This window comes from Etheostoma cragini, chromosome 17 (genome assembly GCF_013103735.1).
Source record: "Etheostoma cragini isolate CJK2018 chromosome 17, CSU_Ecrag_1.0, whole genome shotgun sequence".
Taxonomy (NCBI): domain Eukaryota; kingdom Metazoa; phylum Chordata; class Actinopteri; order Perciformes; family Percidae; genus Etheostoma; species Etheostoma cragini.
In genome coordinates this window covers 10,357,982-10,382,123 of record NC_048423.1, presented here as the reverse complement: position 1 = coordinate 10,382,123, position 24,142 = coordinate 10,357,982, and the positions used below count along the sequence as shown (strand labels likewise).

At 43.0% G+C, this 24,142-nt stretch overlaps 1 protein-coding gene across 8 annotated transcripts in view; it reads left to right on the top strand.

The window, feature by feature from the left end:
• The first annotated feature begins 1,557 nt into the window (after positions 1-1,557).
• dlg5a (discs, large homolog 5a (Drosophila)) overlaps positions 1,558-24,142 on the top strand; it is a 35,275-nt gene continuing 12,690 nt past the window's right edge. For 5 of the 8 annotated variants that reach the window (XM_034898491.1, XM_034898495.1, XM_034898494.1 and 2 more), the window contains exons 1-16: positions 2,005-2,308; positions 11,624-11,692; positions 13,051-13,225; positions 13,808-13,951; positions 15,905-16,088; positions 16,988-17,247; positions 17,527-17,839; positions 18,442-18,672; positions 19,044-19,228; positions 19,362-19,487; positions 20,412-20,544; positions 20,694-20,821; positions 20,905-21,080; positions 21,197-21,300; positions 22,425-22,517; positions 22,713-23,753. In XM_034898491.1, the coding sequence (XP_034754382.1) occupies positions 2,005-2,308; positions 11,624-11,692; positions 13,051-13,225; positions 13,808-13,951; positions 15,905-16,088; positions 16,988-17,247; positions 17,527-17,839; positions 18,442-18,672; positions 19,044-19,228; positions 19,362-19,487; positions 20,412-20,544; positions 20,694-20,821; positions 20,905-21,080; positions 21,197-21,300; positions 22,425-22,517; positions 22,713-23,753 (3,666 nt within the window). Of the gene's footprint in view, positions 2,309-11,623; positions 11,693-13,050; positions 13,226-13,807; positions 13,952-15,904; positions 16,089-16,987; positions 17,248-17,526; positions 17,840-18,441; positions 18,673-19,043; positions 19,229-19,361; positions 19,488-20,411; positions 20,545-20,693; positions 20,822-20,904; positions 21,081-21,196; positions 21,301-22,424; positions 22,518-22,712; positions 23,754-24,142 lie in introns of all 8 variants that reach the window. The other 3 variants (XM_034898490.1, XM_034898497.1, XM_034898493.1) reach the window with 3 other exon arrangements.

The window sequence follows — 24,142 nt, the reverse complement described above, 5'->3', positions numbered from 1 at the left end:
AGAGAGAGGGGGAAGCGAGTTGTAGATGTCACTATGAGATTCAGTGCATGCATGAATAAGGTCACGGTTTGAGAGGTATGCCTGCAGACGCTTGTGTCTGTGCCAACATTCTTTATTCAGCCGTAGACTGGAAGCAGAGTGCATCCTTCACCATCATGTTGTATTTCACAAATCCTACTCAAATACACATTTTAATTGTTACCCTCACATATTGCTTATACACACTACCGGTAAAAAGTTTGGGATCACATAGAAATTTCCATTGCACTCCATTGTAGACAGAATACCAGCTGTGATCTGTTGCATCTTTATTTATTTTTTTAAACCAGGGCAGCATTTTAAAGATGACGTTATGTGCTTACATAATTGCAAAAGGATTCTCCAATGTTTTTGTAGTTAATTTCTTAAAATGATATCAGATTAGTAAAGAGAATGTGCCTTTGGAACATTGGATGAATGGTTGCTGATAATGAGAAATATAGATATTGCATTAAAGATCAAACACCCACTAAGATCAGCTGGTATCCTGTCTATAATGGAGTGGTATGGAAATGTGTAAGTGACCTCAAACTTTTGACCGGTAGTGTATATGTTGACTTATTGCTCACTGCCTTCCTCTATCTAATCCAATACACAGACACAGTACACTGAAATTTGAAACAATCCATCTTTGGATATAGAAACATGACGCATAAGGCTGTGGCATCAACAGTTTCATGCAAGGACTGAATAAAACACTTATATTTTTTATCACAGGATCATTACCATTTTTCCTAAAAATTCAAATATGAGGGATCTGCTGATTTGATGTTTCTGTGTCAAATCAAAAGATTATGATTAAAGGATTACTTGTTTCATCAACTATTTAATTTTTTCATGATGTAGCCTACATCAGTGTGATGCAACTCTATGCACTGTGGTGATTAGTGCATGGAGTTGCATCACACTGATGGAATTTAAACTAACCACAGATAACCAGTAGTTATCTGTGGTTAGGAAAGAGGCATTGAGATCTATAACTTTAGTAAAAGTAGCAATGCTGCAATAAATAAATACCCCATTACATGGAAAAGTACTGCATTTAGAAAAGTATGTTGTACTGTATGTGTAAACTGTTGTATGTTTAGCCGATGATTTTATACACTGATAGGTTGTTTTTTCTGTTTTATCATTATATGTTATAAGCTCATGTTTTGTATGTCACTAAGTTTAGGTAAGCTATCTGTAAAATAAATATAGTAAAGTAAAACGTAGGAATGAAAATGCTCAAGTATCTTAAATGGTGAAGGCAACCCTACTTTCATTTCGTAAATATAAATGGTTGCTTTAGGATGAGTTAATTGTTTACACAACGTTACCACTGCGTCGACATTTTTTTTTAAATATCTCATTTTCATGCATATTCTCTCCATTCTCATTTTTTCCGTTTGGGTTTTTCGACGTAGGCCTACAACCGGAGGGATGTGCACGCCCATTGATGAAATGGGTGTGTTTTTTGTAAAGCCCCGCCCCATTTTGCCTTACATGGTCATTGAACGGCATGTTGATTGACAGCGGGCAGCAGCTGCTGAGTTGCTCAGACATGGCGGAGGATACAGTGTAACTGAGGATCATCCGCGGAGTTACGTGAGTTTTCGCAGCAGTTGAGTCGTCAAAGGGCGCCTTAAATGATACAAAAAAAGAGAATTATGTGCACGGCTAAAGCGGACTCTGGGAGGAAGCAAAAAACGACCTGAATAGCCACACACGAGTAAGATGGAAAAATGTATCGCTGTTTAGTGCAGTCAACAGCCTTGGGCAACAAATATGGCTTCTTGTGCCTGTTTCAATATGCTATAACAATTTATCTCCCCTGCAACCTAATGCCGTGGTGGCTCCGGCTAACTTTTGCTAGCCGCGATAAGTTAAGTTCAATAGTCGCTCGGTACTTTTGATCGATAAGGATATTACCTCCACTTGGCTGTCTGGGTTAGCTGGGAAGCTACGGAACTACAGCGGATAGCCATGGAGCCAAAGCACAAAGAGTTGCTAGACCAGTGCCACCAGAACTTATTGGAGTCCATAACCGATGCGGACCAACTGATTGAGCTGCTGATAGTTTCTGGTACCTTGAGCCAGCTCGATAGGTTTGAACTGGACCAGAACTGTTCGTCCAGCGCCGAGAAAGTAGACCACCTTTTGAAGATGCTGATGAACAAGGAGAGCGACCATTTCCTCGAGCTGTGTGTGGCCCTGGAGAAGGCATACCCTGACCTGTATACTGCCCTGTTCAGCAACAACGGCGGAGGACCTGTGGACCACTCCACCGGTAAGAGCTGAAACACCAACTACTCATTAACAGGCTTTCACGTGAACGTAAAAACGGGGGGACCAGCCACAGCATTGCCCTTGCTGAGCACAATCTGGGTGGTCTGGCGCCAGACGACCGTGTGTGTGGATAGCTGAACAACGGCAAGGCTTGGAGCTTGATTTATTATTAACCAAAATCTGTATAAAATGGTAATAATAAATGTTCATGTAAAGGCTGCAAGGACAAGCCACATTGTTCCTTGACAACACGGTTACACATTTGTAATCAGAACTCGCTCACTGTGCAACACTATGCTCTGTTAAATGTGCAAAACATAATGCACTGCACTGGTCTGTATCTTTAAATTTCCCCTGTGTCCTGCAGATCCAATGCCCAGCCTGTGGTTAATTCAGCCAAGGGCTGTTCTGTCATTATTCTCAGCCATGCTGTCCTAAAGGCTCCTCCCCAGTCACTGCAATACACAGAATACACATCCCTTGTGTAAGGCTGGTTTGGCCCGGTATGGTTAATGTAGTATGTGATGCAGTATGTGAGTATGTGTGCAAAAAAAAGAGCAATTCACAGATATCTAACACTTAATCCAATTTGTCATCAGTGGCATGATATGGTTATTGTACATTGGGTAGCCTGACTTGTTTCCATGACAACGGTTGTACCACTGACATGTGGGTTAATTTGACCTGTGCATGGGTGTGTGCGTGCCCATGCATGGTTACCAACCTGAAGCTTAGTTTAGGTCAGTCTACCTTCCCATTTAGAGAGAAACCCACGTTGGTACTCCTATCAATATATATATTTTTTAAATTACAGTTTATGTGATTTGCAGTGTGTCCTCACAGCAACTGCCTCGGCTTCAGCGGTTTTGGTTGTAGTTGTTGCACAGAGACAAAAGGCAACCAAGTGTAAAAACCTTGTCTAGTTTTGCCTGTTTTGCTTTGTGTGAATGACTGAAGCCAGTGGCTTACTCAAATCTCGTGTCATGCCCTGAGGGCCTGAATGCAGGATGAGCCTTGAGATCAAAAAGTTGGGAGGAGATGCAGAGTATGCATTCTCCTTGGCATATGTTCCACACATAAAACAACCATGTGGGCTATCTTGCAGATATGTGTAAATACCATAACAGATATGTTCTTTACAAAACATAATGTGATCTATTACTTTACACTTGCCAACATGTAGCACGTCTCTGTCTGCTACTACAAAGTCAACCTCAGCAGGTAATGCTGAGTTGGTGTCTTGCTGCTCTGCTGACTGTATTGCTAATGCTTCCTTAAGCTTTCTTACTTTCTTGGCTGAAATACACTTACAGTTGTTTACCTCTGAGCAGCTGCAAAATTGGTCCCTCTGTTAGCCCCTTGACTTTTGCTCGACATGACATGACAATGTGGATTTAGGCTTTTCCTCATTAACCTTTTTTTACAGACTGTAGCACCAGAAGGGACCAGCCCTGTACTAGGATAGAATGAGTACCAGAAGTGAGTCTGGCTAGTCAGCCTGTGGTTATTCAACAGAGGATTAGGCCCTCTGCTCTCCTCTCTGTGGTGGAAAACTCTCTCTGCGAGACCGCCTTTATCATGCCTCCACAGTCCTCTGTATTAGCCGCCACGCTCTGGGCTCCTTCTGTTTTTACTGAAGTGTTGTGTTATTTTTAATGTGCGTTTTATTATCTTCAGTGTAGTGATTCAGCTGATGCGATTACCGCGTTTTAACCACACTTGTGAGAGAGCGTTGACAAGCCACTCACAGAGTAGCTCCAGGCAAAGAGGCTGGTAGATGCAGCTGAGAGGGCTGAACTCTTCAGAGCCCCAGCGTGTCTGTGATGAACAACGCAGGGTGCGTGAGAAGAGGGAATATGAGCATGTGTGATCAGTCTTGCTGATAGCAACCTGCTCTCAGTTCCTCCTCTTCCAAAGCTGTCTGCCTGCTCTTGTTGTCAGATGCACCTCCTTTGCCAACCGAGCCTCTAAACATGCACACTTTATGAAATCCTCCAAATTTCAAAGAAACATTCTCACCCCAAAGGAAAAGTACACAGATGTTCAATTGTTGAAATCTCAGGATCTGTAAATTATTAGGGTTTCCCTGGCAAACGCCAACCTCCGTACTAACAAATCATTCATTATTTAGCCTGTTTTGTGCATCAGTGTGCGTCAAATTCTCTAACTCTGACATTGTCTAACTCAGAGCTTTGACTGTGACTGAGATGATGTTCTCAAACTCTATTGAATTCATTACATAAATCCAAGCAGCTGCAATCAAGCCATTTCCACCAATTGTGTGTGTGCTCACCCCCTTGCACTACATGGACAGTATTCTACCTAAAAGAATAGAGTAGTAGAAGAGATGTACATGCACCCCCCCCTGCTCTTTTCAGATTCAAGGGCCTGTGACAGTGATTTAAAGTCGCTCTGAGAGGAGAGCCACACAATTCCCTCTGACAGGATGCAATGTCATCTTCTTCTTCTGCTGTCTGCTTGGCTTTATTTTCTAATGGTCTCGGTTTCTTGTTCCCGTGCTTTGACTTTTTCTCTGACTCACCGTCCGTCCCTTTTTAGAAAAATTCTCTCTCTGTTGTCTGAATCATAATATTTCTCCCCCCCCCCCCCCCCCCCCCCCCCCCCCCCCCCCCCCACCCACTGAGTGGTTTCATTTCTCCACACACTTAAACAGAAGGACAGGGCAGAGAGACAGAGGGAGCAAGAGAGAGGGAGACAACAGGCCTTTTGTTGAGCAGTCCCAAAGTGCCCAGTCAGCAGCTTGCTGTGTGTGAGTGTGTGTGTGTGTGTGTGTGTGTGTGTACTGTGTGTGTTTACTGGTTTCAGACCCACGCCATAAACCACATTGGATAGACAGAATGAGTTATGACCCTGATGCTCTTGTCCTGACCGCTGTTCTTAAATTTCTTCCATGGGCTGGACCTGGCCTCTCTCTCTCTCTCTGTCTGTCTGTCTGTCTGTCTGTCTGTCAGTCCTTCACCGAGCACACTGTCACTCACCTCATCACCCCACTCTCTTTTCCCTCACCACTCTTTGTACTTCTAGTCTGACTTGATTCCCTTCTCACTAGAGGAAGCCATCAATTCATCTGCTGTGAACCGATGTTTCTGCTTCAGTGTGATTGATGTCTACATCACACATTAAACGAGTTGTCGCTGTGAGTTTTATTACACCGCGGTGTCTCAGTTGAAAATGAACCAAGCTATCTTGTTATTAAAGTAAGCCGGGGGCGCCTGGGTAGCTCACCCGGTCGAGAGTGCGCCCCCATATACAAAGCTGGAAATGGAAGCGGTTGATCAACAGTCAAATTACTTATTAAGAAAAATGCAAAATAGTCACAAGATTCAGCTTCTTAAATGTGAAAAAAGTTCTGATTTTCTCTGCGTTTTTTTTGTAAATTGAACATCCTTGGGTTTAAGACAGTCAGTCAGAAACATTTAAAAAAAATAACCTAGATAATGAAATCATCAGTTGTGGCCTTAGTTGAGTTGTAGTTAGCAGTGCTAATGGTGTAGGGTTAGTTCTCAGTAATGTTGCTCAATAAATCATCTAATCAAGGCCTGAGATAATGACAGCTTGACCTCTAGTTTGACTGGGTCATTATTGTTGTGTTGTTGTTTGAATGTAATTCTGTTCTCTTAACACAGCATCTTCTAAGTGTAAAGTTTGTATACATTTTTTTGTTTTAGCATTAATATCTCATGGCTGGTTTATCTACACTTTGACTATGCAGACCACAGCCAGGAGGCTGTACTGTGGAGCATGACTTCATTACCATTTTACACATGTTCCCCCACTTTCTAATTATCCCACAAGGTAGAGGAAATGCCAGCATTTAAATGTTTTCCAGTGCTATGAAGTCATGGAAATAAACATCTTTTCTCCTGGTCTTACACACACACACATACACACCTACCAACCCTTTTTGCTGTATTCTGCTTTGTTTTGCTGTCTTGTCTGTCTATCCCTCCTCCCATCATGGTGTCCTGGCTTTCTCTACCCCTCTCTGGTTTCCTTGTCTCTCTGTTCTCCACCTTATTATCTGTCCTGTCGGCAGTCAATTGTCCTCCAAATATCTGGCACCCGACAACAGGTCAAATTTGACTTGTAATCACCAGATGATAGTGAGGCTGACGATTGTTGCATTTTAGTACCTTGACGTTTTTATAGATAAGAAAAAAACAACGAGATGTCACGTGACAAAGGTCAAAGAAAAGATTCAGGGTAACCATTTAGGGGCTAAATGATATGATAAATAAGCCAAGATAGCTTGTGTTAAGACCAGACTGCCCCGATGATTGGTTGTCTGCTAGATTGTTTTGGAGCATCTGGGTGAGTCACTTGTGAGAAAGATAAAGAAACCATCAGTGCCAAGAGGGCTTTTTCTAATGCTTCAATACAAAAAACTTGAATAAATAATAAATAAATAAAAAATTTGAATAAATAAACTTGTGAATAAACATGAAAGGAATGTCACAAAGATTGCCCATATCCCAGCAGTGGGTTTATTCCACATAGACCGGCTTTTTTGGCACTGTTTTGGGTCATATTTGTACTAGCAACATTAAGTAGCGGAGCATCTGGAGGACATGTTTTAGACATCTTTCACCTTTTGTTTTATAACCCAACCCTTGACACAGGCGAGCTGTTCAAGTTTTACCCGCAGGTGGTGCTGTCTTTGCAGAGAGATGCCGTTATGGAGTGCTGATTATAGGCCAGCCTGGATTGCACTCTGGGGCTTTTTTGGACTTTGGTGCTGCTCAGCAGCTGTGACAGGTGTGCTGGGCTGAAGACCTAGGGTCTTTTTAGGTCTTCTTCTACCCAACTCCGTGTTTTCTCACGTCATGCCCCTGAGTGTTTACACAGATTCAAAATGACCAGTGCTGCATGTGGATGTGTCATTTCAACCAACAGTATAACATCTCTTATTTTGAGTCATGCCACGGGACAAAATTGGACCTTTTGAGTGTAAAAGGTTGGAGGGTTTGACCATAGGCCTCGATGAACATGAAGCTGTGAGTCAGGCGAGGTGCGTGCGGTGGAGTAATCCTGCCTCATGGAGTCATCATGTTAAATGCCTTCATGTTTATGCTTAGTGTAGACTCCTTAAATCAGATGATCAATCCTTGATTCTGGCAGCAAGGCTTCACTGGCGCAGGGCCCAGAATCTAGGCCTGTGGTGTCATCGCCTCCCCAGAAGTTTGGCCCACTTCATGGCTTACTGGAAGTCCCAGATTACAGGGCAGGAATTGGTGTTGGTCTATGCAGATTTGCAGATGCAGTAACCACTATTCAAAGTTTACAAAGTTTTGTGAAAAGGGTCAGTCACTACTACACTTTATTTATTTCACAGCTATAGTTGTTTTTCAGATGATAATTTTACATACAAAATATATGTTTAGTTTAATATACAAGTTAAATACAAGTGCTTTCTCTTTCTCTTAACTCTTTCTAAGAGTCTGGGTATTGAGACAGAGTGGTGGGAAACTGCATCCTCCATACTGTGAGCAGAACCACAGCCAGGGTTTAGAGGTCTTGGATGCCAGGGTAAAATAGATACTTTCTGCTCTCTGTCTTAATGCTGACGCATCCTTTAGCCTCACTGAAGTACACTGTAAAATGACTGGGTAGTTTTCAACCGTTTAATTAGTGTTGCTATTATTTGGGCTTCTGTAGTTTAATGGCAGTGAAGCTGAGGACAAAAGGAGAAAGCCCACAAAGGCTATTTAGACTCTGTTTGCCTCTTGGTCTGTGACTTTTTTTTAAAAATCACAGCTGCTCAATGACAGTGAGAAGAGCTTGCAGCTGTTAATAAAGAATAGAACACTACTACTTCTTCTTCTTCTTATTAGTAATTATTATTATTATTATTATTATTATTGATATGCTAATACTGTTCTTTTAACACGTAGCCCCGAACATTGTGTCTGCCGTGTTTTGGGGAACAGAACAGACACCTGGGCTGTTTCAAATCCATAGTTTCAAGGCTTGTCAGCATTTTGCTATAAAAGGAGTTTGAAGCAGCAGCAGCAGCGTCCAGTCGCAATGGTGTTTTATGTTTTGGGAGACACTCTCATTGTCAGATAAGAGAATTTTCTGGGACTGATGAATAATTTACTCTTCCCCCGACGGTGGAAGGCAAACTTTGCATGTTTCTTTGAAAAGGATCTCCTCTACCAGCTTTCCCTAACTCTCATGCTCTGCCTTTTCACCATGCTGCAAAATGTACTCTTCCTCTCATCCAGTTTCACCATGGCAACGTGTGTCATCTTGCTTTATGTACCGGGGAACATAATCTGGTTGTCCTAAGCAACTGTCGGGTGCTGAGCACATTGCTTGACTGGGTAGGAAAGCGGAAGGGAAAGAGAGAAGCATGGGGGAAGTGGAACCCCTTAGGTAGGGCGAGTACTCCCCTGACCTATTTAGATCACAGGCCTTTGTTAGTGGTGCCTCAGGTCCTCCACTGAAATATCTCTCACCTTTTCTCAGAGTGCATCTCTCCTAATGGAAGGCAGTACTAGGTGCTTGCTCCACATAACTACACATATGGCTCCTGATGAAACTTGTTTGTTAAAATTTTCTCAGATCTGTCCTGGCTGGATGTTTTTTGGTAGAGACAAGCAAATTCTCCCACTGTAGATCATCCGATCTATGCTACTCTAATGGATGCCTGCTTTATTGATGCAGTGAACCTGTTTACAAATGATCAGCCTCACTGACTGTGGCTGGTGGTATTGGCTATCAATGACCCAGCGACCGCCAGCTATCTGACATGCAAATCCATAATGCATTCATTGCAGGGTTAACTAATCAGCCCATGACACTGATCTAAATGTGTGAATTTTGCACATACAGTGAGATACTGAGGACTGTCCCAGAATTTCCCCGTTCGTGGGAGTTTTAGTCTGTCTGTTGATTGACGAGTGTTTCAGTGGTAGAGAGATTAGTGATTTTTAATTCATCTGAGTGTTTTGGTTTCCAACTCACAAAAAAAAAACAAATGTTCAAGTAACATCTTTTTTTTCTGGCAAAGAGCTTTACTGATTCTGTAGAGAATTTAAAAAAAGACTTAATCCTTCAGGTGAGGTGACATAATACCTCTCAGCAGCTCACGCCTTTTACTATGAGACCTCGTTAGTCGGATACTGGGTTCAGTTGTTGCCTTTTAAAGCAGCCATGGAAATGAGCACGAGCCTTTTGCATAGCTGTGTTGATTGCAGAGGACTAATGCTGTGTGCAGCCCCGGAGTGGTTCTCATCATGTCTGATGGAACAATATAAAATCAAAGCTGTGTGCTCCGAGCCCTTTGCAGAGCACAAGTGTTGAGCATCAGGGGATGTCAGAAGAGATTAAAAGCCTTTCCGCCCTGCTCCTCTTTCTCTTTTTCTCCCTCTTTGTCTCTCAAACGCCCTCCCTCCTTATCTCTTTTGCGACTTAGTTAGGCTATCTGCTTTCATCTGTCCTCCTCTGCTCCATGCCTTCCCCTGGCTTCCCCTATTGCCCCCCTCTCCTCTCCTCTCCTCTCCTCCGGCTGCGGGGCATAAGATGGAGTGGCTCAGTCGCACAGAGCTCATAGTTAATTAGGCTTGGCCTTGTCACACATTGAGGGCTGGAGCCAGAGTTGCAGCTAAACCCAGTGGGGAGGCAAGGACAGAGATGGAGATCTAGAACAGTTGGCGTCAATCTATGGCCTGCTGCTGACAAAGCCAGCTACCATTCCCCTGCTCTCTTAAACCCTGTACAGAGGAAGGCTTTATCCATGTGTTTGGTGTGCATTTATCACATTAAATTAGTATTACCTGTGAGTCACTGTGCTGTTTCTATGCAGCTTTAAAATTGTCATTATTTATTAGTGGAGCTGAAATAATTGGTTAATTAGTGCTGCATAGAACGAAAATTAATCAGCATCCATTTTGATGAGGCATTATTTTCTAGTAATATTTTAAGTGGAAAATGCAAATCCTTCTCTGGTTCTAACTTCTCCAATTTTCTGTTTTTATTACGTTAATTAAAAACCTTTTTGGGGATTTTGGGCCAGACAAAAACAAGACATTTGTAGACGTTGCCTTGACATTTTTAAGATTGAACGGCTGTTGGTTTCAACAAGTAAATAATCACTGACGAATCAATAAATTAAAATAATTGTTAGTTACAGTCCTAAATTTATTACTGTTTTTATTTTATTAGATTAAATGAAATCTGGTTAGTTAGCCATTTGCAGTTCTCTACAGCAGGGGTCTTCAACGTTTTCCAGGCCAAGGACCCCCAAACTGATGGCGAGATGAAGCGGGGACCCCCTAATTATATATATTGTGTTATATCAAACTGGTCCTATAGTGCCATGTGTGCATTGATGACTGAAAGACATCTTCTGCCTCCATTTATCTGTTTACTACAGTGTGTTGAATTCATGTTAATGTGTATTTAAAGACATTTCAATTGGTGGAAAAAAGTGCAGGGGGGAGGGGGGGGGGGAATTTAAAAAAAAGTCTAATCAACCAAAACGTTTGCGACCCCCATGCAGTACCTCCGCGGACCCCCTGTTGAAGACCCCTGCTCTACAGTGATCCATTGTGTTTAAAAGAGACTCCGGCATGCATCAGCAACTCATTTGTGTCTTATCTTTTCACTTTTTATTACTAAAAACCTTTTTTAAACTTTGCTGGTTTCAAGAGCAGAGAATATGGGAAGAAATTAAGATGTTAGTGTACAATACAATCGATGACTTGGTGAAAATCCCAAGTTTAATATGTGTCTTTATAAAAGAAGCTCTGTGTTGTCAACCATGTTTATGTTGCCCTTTGGAACCGGAACTCTGCAATATAATGGGGATCTGCACAGCCTCTCCTATGGATTGTAGTAGCCTGTGTGAAATATCCCCCAGCTTAACAGTGTGTTCAGCTATTCAGATAGAGAACCATTTTCTCTCTCCCTCTCTCTCCCTCTCTATGTGCTTGACATAAAAAGAGAAAATCCCATTGCAGCCGTGACATTCTGCCTGTGTAGCAGAAACATACAGGGACTATGCATCAAAGCATGGCAGAGTGCACAGTGAGGGAAAGGAGGTTTAATGACGACTGTGGTCTGGAGTGATAATTTAGAGCCGCAAAGGAGGAGTGCTGAAGTTATTATTCCAAGTATAAACCCTGCACCGGATCTATCATATGCCTGTGTAGGGAATATGAAGCTGACGTTGTAATATTCATTGCTTTCCACATTGCACTGGCAATTAATTCAGATTGGTGTGTAAATTGGAAAATCAATTTACCAGTGCTTCGTATCTAAATGTAGATTTTGGCCTTTTGTCTCTTGGCAGGTTCCACATACAGCGTTCTCTCCACTATGCCGTCTGACTCAGAAAGCAGCAGCTCCCTCAGTAGTGTTGGTATGTATAACAAGACAAGATACTTGACATGTAAACACATAAAAACCGTGCAAAAGAAAAATCGGCATGGCTGTGTTATGACTTCTGGAATCCTTTTTCCGATCCCATTAGCATACTTTTGTACTTCTGCTGAGTTACAAAGTTCAGATATTTTCCTTTAAATCCCATATTGAGGAAAAAGACACTCACACAATGTCTTCCTATTTCCTTAAGGATAGCATGCTAGCCTAGCCCTTGTTTTGACAATGATCCATAATGACTCCGCTGTATAACATAAACTTCCAAAAGGGCCAAATGTTGATTTCTTGCCATGGGTGCTCTTTTTTAAATAAAGAAAAAAACCTTGAAAATGACTCCTTAATAATGGAAATAGACATATTCGACAATTTTTTTCTACTAAAGGGATTGAAACATCTAGTTCTATTAGATTTACATTGCAAAAGGCTGCAACATTGCAAAAGAAAACGATACTTTAAAAGGCCTTTATATTCAATTCAATGTTGAATTTGTTCAATTCAGTTGGAAATTATTTCCTTTCATCTGTTTTATATTCAACAAGAAATTTGTTTGTTTAATTTAAATAGTGTACTCCCTTCCTAATAATATGTTTTAAAGAATTTAATCACAAAAAGTAATATCGTTATCACGATATTTAACGTTATCAATATTGCACATTTTCCTAATATTGTTCAGGCCTACTATCAAGGACACAATAAAAGAGAATGCCGTTTTTTATATTATTTTGTTAAAATCAATCAGGTGAGCAATATCCCTCATTACATGTAGAATGGAACCGATCTTGTCGACACATAAGGACAGGGAAAGGACAAGTAAGTCTCCTTGAAAACATCCACTCTACATGTATTTATAAAGTATTTCAGTGTGGAGTTATTATTCGTGTAAAAAAAGACCTTGGATGCCCCTGTAATCCAAGGATACAAGGATACCTTCATTATAATCACACAGAAAGTATCATAGATACAGTTAATCACTAAATCCAACCGGTCTTCCACCTTTTATTTTTTGTCAGTGATTACAGATTGAGTAGTCTTGTAAATCCAACATAATTATTTTTGCAAATTTACAGCAAATTGTTACAAAACCCCCCCCTAGCAGATTATATAACAGCCAGTTGCTGCCCTGAGTGTTGGACAGGACTCTACTCTGTTGCTTCCTAAGACTAAAGATGGTTACAAGGGTACTCTTTGTACCTTAACAAGTATCTGTGTCCTTTTTGGGTGTGTCTAATGGCATCTGGGCTAATGTACATATATTATGCACCTCCTGAATGATAATATACATTGCCAGCTTTTCCAGTGTGTTTTTGATTATCTCTGGTAATGTGCTCACTGTTACAGGTTCGCCCGTTAACGGTGAAGCATCCTCCCCACCCCCCGCCATTAACGACAACCGGCCATCCGGTGACAACCTGGATACCATCTTGTTCCAGCTCCGCCAGGTGACCCGGGAGAGGGATGAGCTCCGTAAGCGTCTGGCGTTGGCATCGCCCGGGACCACCTTCGATGACTGCAGGTGCAAATCTGGGCCTGCCAAGTTATTGTTACTGTTTTTTTTTTTTTTTATCCTTCTGGTAACTTTTATTTAGCTGATGTCTATGAATCTGTCTTGATGCTTTTTTGTTGCTTAAATGAAATGCATCAGATTCAACTATTGACTCTGACCTAAGATTCCTTGCTGTCAGAGCTGCAAAGTTTATGACTGGTAATGTTTACTCTCTATAGATTGTTGAAGACACTGTGATGTCAGTCTCCTTACTTCTGACTGCCATGTTTTCATCTATTCATTCTCTGCTGTCTACAATAATGTTAAATCTTAACTTGCAGAGAGAAGGCACCGGCTGCTTGTTTAATGTGCTCTATTTACCAGATGGTTCTTGTACAACAGATGACATGAAGGCTGCTTTGCTTACATCAGTGCTTACTTAAAAAAAAGGTTATTTACACATAGTCAAACATTACATTGCTATCTAATGAATTGTAATGCAAGGGGAACGCCCACTCCATCTTTTACATCCTCCAATCTGAGCTGTATTCGGCCGTATTATTGTACAAGGCTGTTGGATAGTGTTGAATCCTTTCTGCTTTTCTCCTTAAGGCCAAATTCCAAACCCAGTCATGACTATGAGCGTCTCAAAAGTCAGTGCATGAGGGCCATGGCAGATCTGCAGTCTCTCCAGAACCAGCACACCAAAACACTCAAGAGGTGCGAGGAGGCTGTAAAAGAGGCTGACTTCTACCAGTGAGTATTTCTGCTGCTAATCGTCATGGTCCTTCAGTTTTAAATACACTGCTCAAAAAAATAAAGGGAACACTAAAATAACACATCCTAGATCTGAATGATTGAAACATCTCAATAAATACTCTTTACTTTACATAGTTGAATGTGCAGACAACAAATATCACACAAAAATGACCAATGGAAATCAAATTTATCAACCCATGGAGGTCTGGATTTGGAGTGGAAGTGAAAAACCACATTACAGGCTGATCCAACTTTGATGTAATGTCCTTAAAACAAGTCAAAATGAGGCTCAGTAGTGTGTTTGTGACCTCCACGTGTCTGTATGACCTCCCTACAACGCCTGGGCATTCTCCTCATGAGGTGGCGGATGGTCTTTGTGCGGCCCCCCAAAGAAATGCTACCCCACACCATTACTGACCCTTCGCCCAGCCGGTTATGCCAGAAGATGTTGCAGGCAGCAGAACGTTCTCCACGGGCGTCTCCAGATACTGTCACGTCTGTCACATGAGCTCAGTGTGAACCTGCTTTCATCTGTGAAGAGCACATGGCGCCAGTGGCCAATTTGCCAACCTTGGGGTTCTCTGGCAAATGTCAAACGTCCTGCATGGTGTTGGGCTGTAAGCACAACCCCCACCTGTGGACGTCGGGCCCTCATACCACCCTCATGGAGTCTGTTTCTGACCGTTTGAGCAGACACATGCACATGTGTGGCTTGCTCAAGGTCATTTTGCAGGGCTCTGGCAGTGCTCCTACTGCTCCTCCTTGCACAAAGGCGGAGGTAGCGGTCTTGCTGCTGGGTTGTTGCCCTCCTGCGGCCTCCTCTACGTCTCCTGATGTACTGGCCGGTCTCCTGGTTGCGCCTCCATGCTCTGGACGCTGACAGATACGGCAAAAGCTTCTTGCCAAGGCTTGCATTGATGTGCCATCCTGGATGAGCTGCACTACCTGAGCCACTTGTGTGGGTTGTAGACTCCGTCTCAAGCTACCACTAGAGTGAAAGCACCGCCAGCATTCAAAAGTGACCGAAACATCAGCCAGGAAGCATAGGAACTGAGAAGTGGTCTGTGGTCACCACCTGCAGAACCACTCCTTTACTGGGGGTGTCTTGCTAATTGCCTATAATTTCCACCTGATGTCTATTCCATTTGCACAATAGCATGTGAACATGTTTTTAACTCAGTGTTGCTTCCTAAGTGGACAGTTTGGATTTCACAAAGTGAGTGTGATTGACTTGGAGTTACACTGTGTTGTTTAAGTGTTATTTTTGGGAGCGGTGTAGTTGCCTGTATTATGTATAAATGCAATGAATGTACCTAGTTTGCTTAGATTTTCATATGAAAGCAGTGATGAATGTATGTTGGGACTTATTTTTGAAGTGCACATGTTGTATGCGTAGGATGAACGTTCTGCTACCTGCTGCTTTTCAGCGTAGAACTAATTAGATTTTATTGCATTGTTTTACTGGAATTGTTGCAAATAATGGCATGGTGTGGCAATTAACCTAATTGAAAGAACATCCCTTGGAGCTACAGCTGGCTTTCACTTTGAAAGAGAATTGGCACTCCAAGAAAACAAGCATGGTTTTAAAAGCTTTGAAATGGAGGCATTTATGTGATTGAATTATTCAGCCTAACAACTCATTAGCTGAGGCAAAATTTCTGGAGCATAGAGACTGATCATACAGGGTATTAGCTGTTTTAGCTACTTATTATATTTTCTAACTTCTAAAAAGGTAAACTTCCGGATAGTTTCCCCCTCTTTAAAACGGTCCATAAATTATTTTATTAAATAATTTTTTTGAGCTTTACACGTTGCATATAACTTGCAGAAATCTCCTGCTAGGTTTTAAGCTTTTGTTTATCTAAACACATCAAAGCTTTCTTTTTGTTGCATGTATATTTGCACGTACAATGTAACTCCTCCTGCGTGTCTGTGTGTTTCCTCTCCCAGCATGCTGCACAGCCGCATCTTAGGCGAACAAACCCAGCTGAAGGAGGAGATGGAGACACTCAGGAGGGACGACACTCAACTTGTCCGAGAGCACAACCACCTAAAACAGAGCTGCGAGGAGCTCAAACGACTACACAGTCAAGACCAGAAAGAGTTAGCAGACCTCCGGCTGCAGCAACAACAGGTACATTACACACACACGCACACAGCACACCGACACGTGTGTGGGTGTGATCTGTAGCTGCCCAGATGTTTTAAGGGCAGGAGTTGCCTTTGGGGGTTTTCCTGATGTTAGACAGACGCTAGAGCGTTTATACCAAAATGTGTTCCTTTTGCTACAGCATCACATATTTGTATTATTGCGGAGGTTTTTACCGCTTTAAATTTGGAAGTCACACATTTTGGACCATCAACAATATTTCCTTACTTGTTTTTAACTAAACAAGGTTGCTGTGACCCTTGCTAGACTACGATAGAGTACTGGCTCACACAGCACCCATGGGACCACTGCAGTTGTTAAGAGCACAGGGCAACCAAGCAGAGGGAAATGCATACAGTGCACTTTTGAAAAGGGCAAGTGCATAAGAAAAGGACATTGGCTTGGGCAAAGGGCACGCTGACCAAACCCATGTAGCTACAAGATCAGTGTATACGCAGCGTGTGCCGTGCGGACGAGGTCAATACAGCCCTCGGGTCTCAGCAACTCTGTCAGGATTTCGGAGGACTATATCAGCAAGATCTGCAGTAATGAGACATACAGCCTCACAGAGAATTAGTAATCCATTCTGAAGGACAGACTCACTACACATAAAACAGTTAATTGCAGGCTAGTCATTTGGTCTACTTGCATGCGATAATTCAGTTTAAAAAAAATGAACTTGCACTTTAAAAAAGTCTGTGTTTAAGCTTGCACAGGATTTGCTGTAAAAATAGAATCCTGCCTACACATTGATGCCATCTGCTGCTAAGGTGGGGCACAGCAAACACAGGCTCAGGCTTAGTTTCATTTCATTTGGTGGCATCGACATTTTGAACACTAAGTAGTTTTATAATGACATATATGACTTGTGTTGTCCTTACCAGGTAATGAGAGAGAAGGGCTCATCAGAGGTGTTAAACAAACTGTATGACACAGCTATGGACAAGCTGGAGGGTGTGAAGAAGGAGTATGATGCCCTGAGCAAGCGCTACAGTGAGAAGGTGGCTAACCACAATACAGACTTGAGTCGCCTTGAGCAGGCCGAGGAGGAGAACCGAAGGCTGCAGAAGCAGATGGACGCGCTGCTCAAACAGCGAGACTCAGCCATACACTACCAGCAGCAGTACTCCACCTCGATAAGGAGGTGAATGCATTTATCACCTGCACACATACAGAGAACAAGAACACATGAGATCAAACCGATTACTGTCATATCCCAGGGAAAATAACTTTATATTGATGTTGTAAATATTGTGGATTATGTCAGTCTAGCAGAGGCTGTGAGACCCAGCACATGTACACACATGTAGGATCAAGCTCTGTATGATCTACACTCAAGCTGCAGCCAGCACATCATTTTATTGAAGCATCTCATAAAAAATGTTTTCACTGAAACACTCACCATCTTCCTCCACCCTCCCAGGTTTGATTCAGTACAGCAGGAGCTGAACAAGTCCTCCGCTCAGAACAAGGAGTTGCAGAGAGAGATGGAGCGCCTGCAGTCAGAGGTGACGCGCTACAAGAACTTGCAACTGAAGTCGACCAAGGACTGCGAGAAGTACAAGGAGGAGAGGGACTCTGTGTTTAACGAGTATCGTCTCATCATGAGTGAGAGGGACCAGGTGATCAAGGAGCTGGACAAGCTGCAGACAGAGCTGGAGGCAGCCGAGGCCCGACTGAAAAACACCTCTTCAGAAAGAGTGGTTGCCAGTGAAGAGTTGGAGGCACTCCGGCAGGTATAAGACTCAAGAATGTATCAAATATACACAACTGAACAATATCAGTTCTATCTGATGCAGTCCTAATATCCAGAGAGGTGTCTGGCCAGCATGGAGGCTGAACACAAAGAGTATTGCTCCCAAAAACATCAACAACTGTTCTTATAAAACAATCTCTCTCTCTCTCTCTCTCTCTCTCTCTCTCTCTCTCTCTCTCTCTCTCTCTCTCTCTCTCTCTCTCTCTCTCTCTCTCTCTCTCTCTCTCTCTCTCTCTCTCTCTGTGTGTGTATATATATGTATATATATATATAAAAACTCCTGTAAAAATTGAATGCAACTTGTCAGGTTTTTAGTGTGTCTGTTGGTGACTTGAGCCAGGCATCTACTTTTCAGTCAGTAGATCAAAGGCTGTTCTCTCCTATGACAAAAATAATTCAGCTCCACCGCCTCCTTTTTGAAGAATAAATTTATATATAAATAAACAATGGTTGACAGACCAAAGAGATTCATAACTACTCACTCTGCATTGGCCCATTGGCCACGTCATTTTTTTCACATCACATTAATGACTCACAGTGATGAGATGCCCTCATTGTGTTTTGCCCCCTTTTTCCCCACAGGAGTTAAACTCGTCACTGGTGGACCGTGACAGGGCCATCTGCGAGAGGAACGAGCTGCTGGAGAAGTACTGCCATGAGGTGAAGGACAAGGCCGAGGCTCAGAAGGAGCTGAGTCAGGCCTGCAAGGACATCGAGATGGTACGGGAGGAGAGGGACGTGGCCCGCAAAGAGAGGACGGAGGCCATCATTCAAAGGGATCAGCTGCTCCGAGAGTACTATCAGGCCAGACAGGTAACAAACGGCACCTTAGATTTGAGAGCATAAAGTCAAAGGTTAGACACAGGATAAAGAGCTTAGTGCATCCAGTGAGCTGTCAGTTGGTGGATTACAGTATGTCAGTGGATTGACCCTAAAGTGGATTGATGTCACACCTCTGTCTGCCCACTAGATGTCCCTCTTAACAATCTGGTCACATGTACTTATTCCTTTGAGACCTTCAAGATGAGCTGTGGCTTGTTTGAAAGTCACACATCTGCACAGGCCACCGTTACTTTTTTCACACCAGACACTGTAAACTCTACAATGTTGTTACATATGAAAATGCAGCATGTAGCACGCTCTTCTTACGAATAATATTATTCATGTATACTCAATGTTCTTAGAAACAAGACTCGGCCACCCTTGACATGGAACGAGCCAATAAGGAGATTGAGATGCTGAGGAAACAGTATGAAGCCATGTCCCAGGAACTTAAGGAGGCCACGCAGGAGGCGGAGGTGGCCAAATGTCGACGGGACTGGGCCTTTCAAGAGAGGGACAAAATAGTGGCAGAGAGGGAGAGCATAAGGTCAGTCTGTGTATGGGTTTGTTAAAGACAGAGTTGGGATGGCACATACAGTGTCGTAGAGCATTACTAGCTAATTACTGCTGCTCCTTATACACTTTGCCCTTTATTCTTACTTTTGCCTCTTCTTTCCCAGGACTCTGTGTGATAACCTACGCCGGGAGAGGGACCGGGCAGTCAGCGATCTGGCCGATGCCCTGCGTAATCTTGACGATATGAGGAAACAGAAGAATGACGCGTTGCGAGAGCTCAAAGAACTGAAGTGAGTTTTCACCATGGTTCTGAATTGTCGGGAAAAAAAAATGATACAAAACACTCACATAAGCAATCCAAGGAAAATCCTCCTGCATTTGAGCGAGCACAGAACAATATTGCCTTTACTCTGCCAAATTGTGTAGCTGTTGTACTCAGTGTGTGGCAGGGCGTGAACTGTGATATCATGGAGCTCAGTTGTTTGTCTAGCGCCATTTGCACATGCCCAGATTAAAGTGTAATCCCGAGAAGAGTTAGTGTTTTGGACACACATACACATTTGGTTTCTCAGTGGCCCTATTGCCCTGCATATGGATTTATATTGTACTGTATGTAAAAGCTCCCTCTGTTGGCTAAAGTGAATATGACAGCCATTTGTCAGTCAAAGCATTGATGTAGCTTGCAGTATGCTGTGACTTTGAGACTTTCTTCCTCTATCCTCCTGTAAAGAACAATGTAATACTGAGGTTTAAATTTCACACCTACCTCTAAGGCATGCCTCAGTAGGACACCATATATCTTACTGACAGCTGGGAATTGGTTTTCTTTTTTTTTAGTTTATTTTAGTTTTCTTATTAGTAAAGATAACTTTCATTCCATAAACCACAAAACAGAAAGTGTGGGAGAGGACACAAGAAATACCTTTGGAAAGATACACGAAGTTTGAGCCCAATTCCAAATAGAAAGAAGGTCAAAACATGTGTTGTTTTCGACATAATTTATTCTTAATTTTATACTTAATGGATTATTTTGGACTGCATCCAGAGTGGTCCACCTTGTCATTTAATTCCAAAGAGTAAAACATTGTGCTTTTAGTTAGAAAAATATTTTACAGTATTAAGACTGGCTGCGTGTGATCTCTCCGTTGTCTCTGACCATCCATCCTCAAGTGAATGACCTTTGATTCTGTGTGTTATTTTTTTCCTCTGTAAAGAGAGAAGATGGAGAGCCAGCTGGAGAAGGAGGCCCGGTTCTGTCAGCTAATGGCCCACAGCTCTCACGACTCAGCCATCGACACAGACTCCCTGGAGTGGGAGACAGAGGTTGTGGAGTTTGAGAAAGACAGGGTAAGATCAGTGCTCAGCTATTACACATGAGAGTGATTTGGTGATACACTAGTCTTCTGAGAGCAGGTAGAGCTCCAGAACATAATGATATTGCCATAGGTTTGTCAAAATTAAAGAATTTACTAACATTAATATTATTGCCCTTACAGGACGACATGGATTTAAAGGCACTTGGGTTTGATATCGCTGAGGGGGTAAATGATCCGTATTTACCAGGAGATTGTGGTATATTTGTTACAAGAGTGGACAAAGGAAGTATCGCAGATGGAAGGTTAAGGTATGAGCTGCTTCAAGAAGCCAACGTGTTCTTTTTTTGACTAACCGTTAAATCCCTCATTGTTCATCCTCTTGTGTCTCCAGAGTGAATGATTGGTTGTTGAAGATTAATGACATGGACCTGACCAATAAGGACAGGAAGCAGGTGGTGAAGGCCTTCCTTAATGGTGGCGGATTGATCAACATGGTAGTAAGAAGAAGGAAGTCTCTGGGAGGAAGGTTCCTCACGCCTGTCCACATCAACCTCGTGGGACACCAAGGTATATAGAGTGCTAAATGACTTGGCTTGCTTTGTCTTGTCTCATTACTATAGCCTTGTAGCTGTTAATGCTTCAGTGTTATTTCACGCCTTTCCATTTTCCCTTCTATCTCTCAGACAGTGGTATTGGTCTGGAGAGCGGCGTGTTTGTCACTGCCCTGGTCCAGGGCAGTCCAGCAGCCAGGGAAGGCTCTCTCACGGTTGGAGATAGACTGATCGCTGTGAGTCTTGTCTTATCTTCTTAGAAATCATTTTTTTATTCTACCTCCCTCAACATCTACCACACTAATAGCTCACACAGGATCCTTTGGCTTTCTAATCCAGGCCTTGTTCTATTCCAGTATCCACACTCCAAACCTAGATAAAGTGGGATTTGGTCGTGAAATAGGAGAAAAGCCTCTTGCTTTGATTCAGTCCTCAAAAGCTTGCAGCTCTAGAGGGCTAGGTGAGGCTGTCTTTAAGCACACAGCTTCAATATACTCACATAGAGAAAGAAAGAGAAAAGACATGTGGAAGGAATAGAGCTATGCATCTCCATCTCTTATCTTGGAAAAGTTTATGTTACACTTAAGCGTGAAACTTGTGCATTTCCCCCGAATCCCAGAGTCCTTAGATATCTCGCCATTTATCAGCAGAACAGTCTCTTCCATGTAGCCAGGGAAGTGATATGCCAGATGATAGCTCAGCTGCAAGCACAATTAGCAATGTTAAGTACAGATGATGCGTTAAGAGATCGTAATCCTGGAAGCGTATCATATTTGATCATGTCCTTTTAAATATTAATCACATTAGTTTAACGGGTTATATATAACTTATTAAATACTTAATTGCGTTTTCCGAAAAAGAATCCAAAGTGCTGAATCTTCAATGAAATATGCATAGGATGCAATTGAATGTCCGTAGCTGAACTGCATGGCTCAGAAGTGACCTCAGACATGTCCGTTTGTTCATGGTTAAAGCAGAAAGTTCTTTCCTAAACTTATTTCATGATAAATCTTGATATCTCTGACTCTTCAAGTCGAGCCCATTGTGATGGAAATGCGAGTGTGAGAGATTGTCAGACTGAAATGTGCCGACCTAGATTTCTTGTGGTTTCCTTACTGCAGCAGTGAGACATATCTCAAGCATCTAATGTTCACAAGACATGGCGCCTGTATGTGTTTGTAGATGTGCATCTATTTGATAATACTGTCATAAGACACACACACACACACACACACACACACACACACACACACACACACACACACACACACACCTCAGCTGAATATCAAAAAGAAAAACGAGAATTGCTTTCGTGTTGAAGGACCTGTCTTTGATTCCAATGTCTTTCTCTACTCCCCAGATAAATGGCATTGCTTTGGATAACAAATCTGTGACAGAGTGTGAGGCTCTTTTGAGGAGCTGCAGGGATTCTCTTAGCCTCTCTTTGATGAAGGTGGGCCCTCTCTCTTTCTGAGCTCCTTTTCTACTTCACCTATGCTAACATTTGAGACCTTCTTTCTACTTTTTATACCCTACATAGCAGTTTTACATCTTCAATTGTGTGGTTTGTGAGAACTGGATTATCTGATGCATTGCCAATTCATTTGCCAGTGTTATCGCATCATTGCTTCATCTGTCCTCCCCACAGTTCTTCCCTCACAGCACGTCAGGCCAGAACATCTTTGAGAGTCTGCGTGAGTCTTCAGAGAAGTCCAATGGGCGCATTCACTTGTCTGAAATTCATTCCCGGAACAGCCGCAACCTGAAACACAACAGCTCAACACAGACTGACATATTCTGCCCTGATGTTGGAACCACCAGCACAAGTAGCATCTCTGGGGAGAGGCGGAAGGTCAGAGGAGAATCTGATGAGGTGTACAGCAACGTCAGCAAGCCGTTCTCCACAGGGTCCCTCCATGCTACTGGCCTTCGGCCGCCCTCTGACTTGGGCACTGGCCGCTACGGCCCCAGTGCTTTCCAAGAGTGCTGTCCCTACACAAAGGCGCCTTCCTCCTTGCCCTTTGACCCTGTCTCTGCCTCAGACTGCATCACAATGGAGACAACCCTGGAGAAGAAGCACAGTGGGGGCACATGGCCCAAGATGATGGTGGGAGGTATGTCCGTCGCACTAGATAACACCAGTCCAGTCGCAGCAGCAGCCCAGCTCTCCATCTACAAATCGCCCAAGCAGAGGAAGTCCATCTTTGACCCAGACACTTTCAAACGCCCCGAAACACCTTCCTCTAAGATGGAGTACATGGCAGCCAATCAGATTGCAGCAATGGCCGCTGCTGCAGCTTCCCACTCCCCACAGCCTTCGAAGACAGAATCCCTCTCCTCCTCATCCACTCCCACCCCGACCCCTCCAACCCCACCCACTCGCAGTGACTCCTTCAAGTTCAAACACAAACATCAAAGCAGCTCTGCCTCTGACTGCACGATCACCTCAGATGGCAAGGGAGAGGCTGCCATCTCCATGGCGCCGGGAGAGAGAGGCGAGCGAGAAAGGGACAGAAATGGAAACCACTATTTCCTGGACGGCCAGGTTCTGACCTCGAGGAAATCATGCGATGAGGACATTGGCCGAACCAGAGGGGAGGAGCCAGAGGTGAAGAGGCCGCGCCCCAAATCTGCCCCCGCCCTTCGACGTAGGATGACCCCACAGACTATCACTCTTCCCTCCTTCCAAGTAAGTCCTTTTAAGGCGTACAAATTGGATTTGAATGTTTATGTGCTGCATTTGATTCTGAAAGTTTTCTTTGCATGATCCCTGCACCAATTCAAGGCAAGGTTTGTTTAGAAGAGTCTCTAATAAAGAAATGAGAACATGATGCATTTAAGAAGTGTTTGAATCTAAAATGACCAACATTTCAAATTATCCCAGTGGGCCAAATCATCCATTTTGTAATATTATTTACCCCCCCATCACAATTATGTCTCTGGGTCTTAGCCAGCGTGTCGGAGTGATTGATGCTTCTGTACTAGTACAGTTACCCAACCTAGGAGCAGAGTCATTGTCCAGGGCTGAGACAGCTATACCTGGGTGGCTACCTCTTTAGGCCCTGAAGAACACAGGGG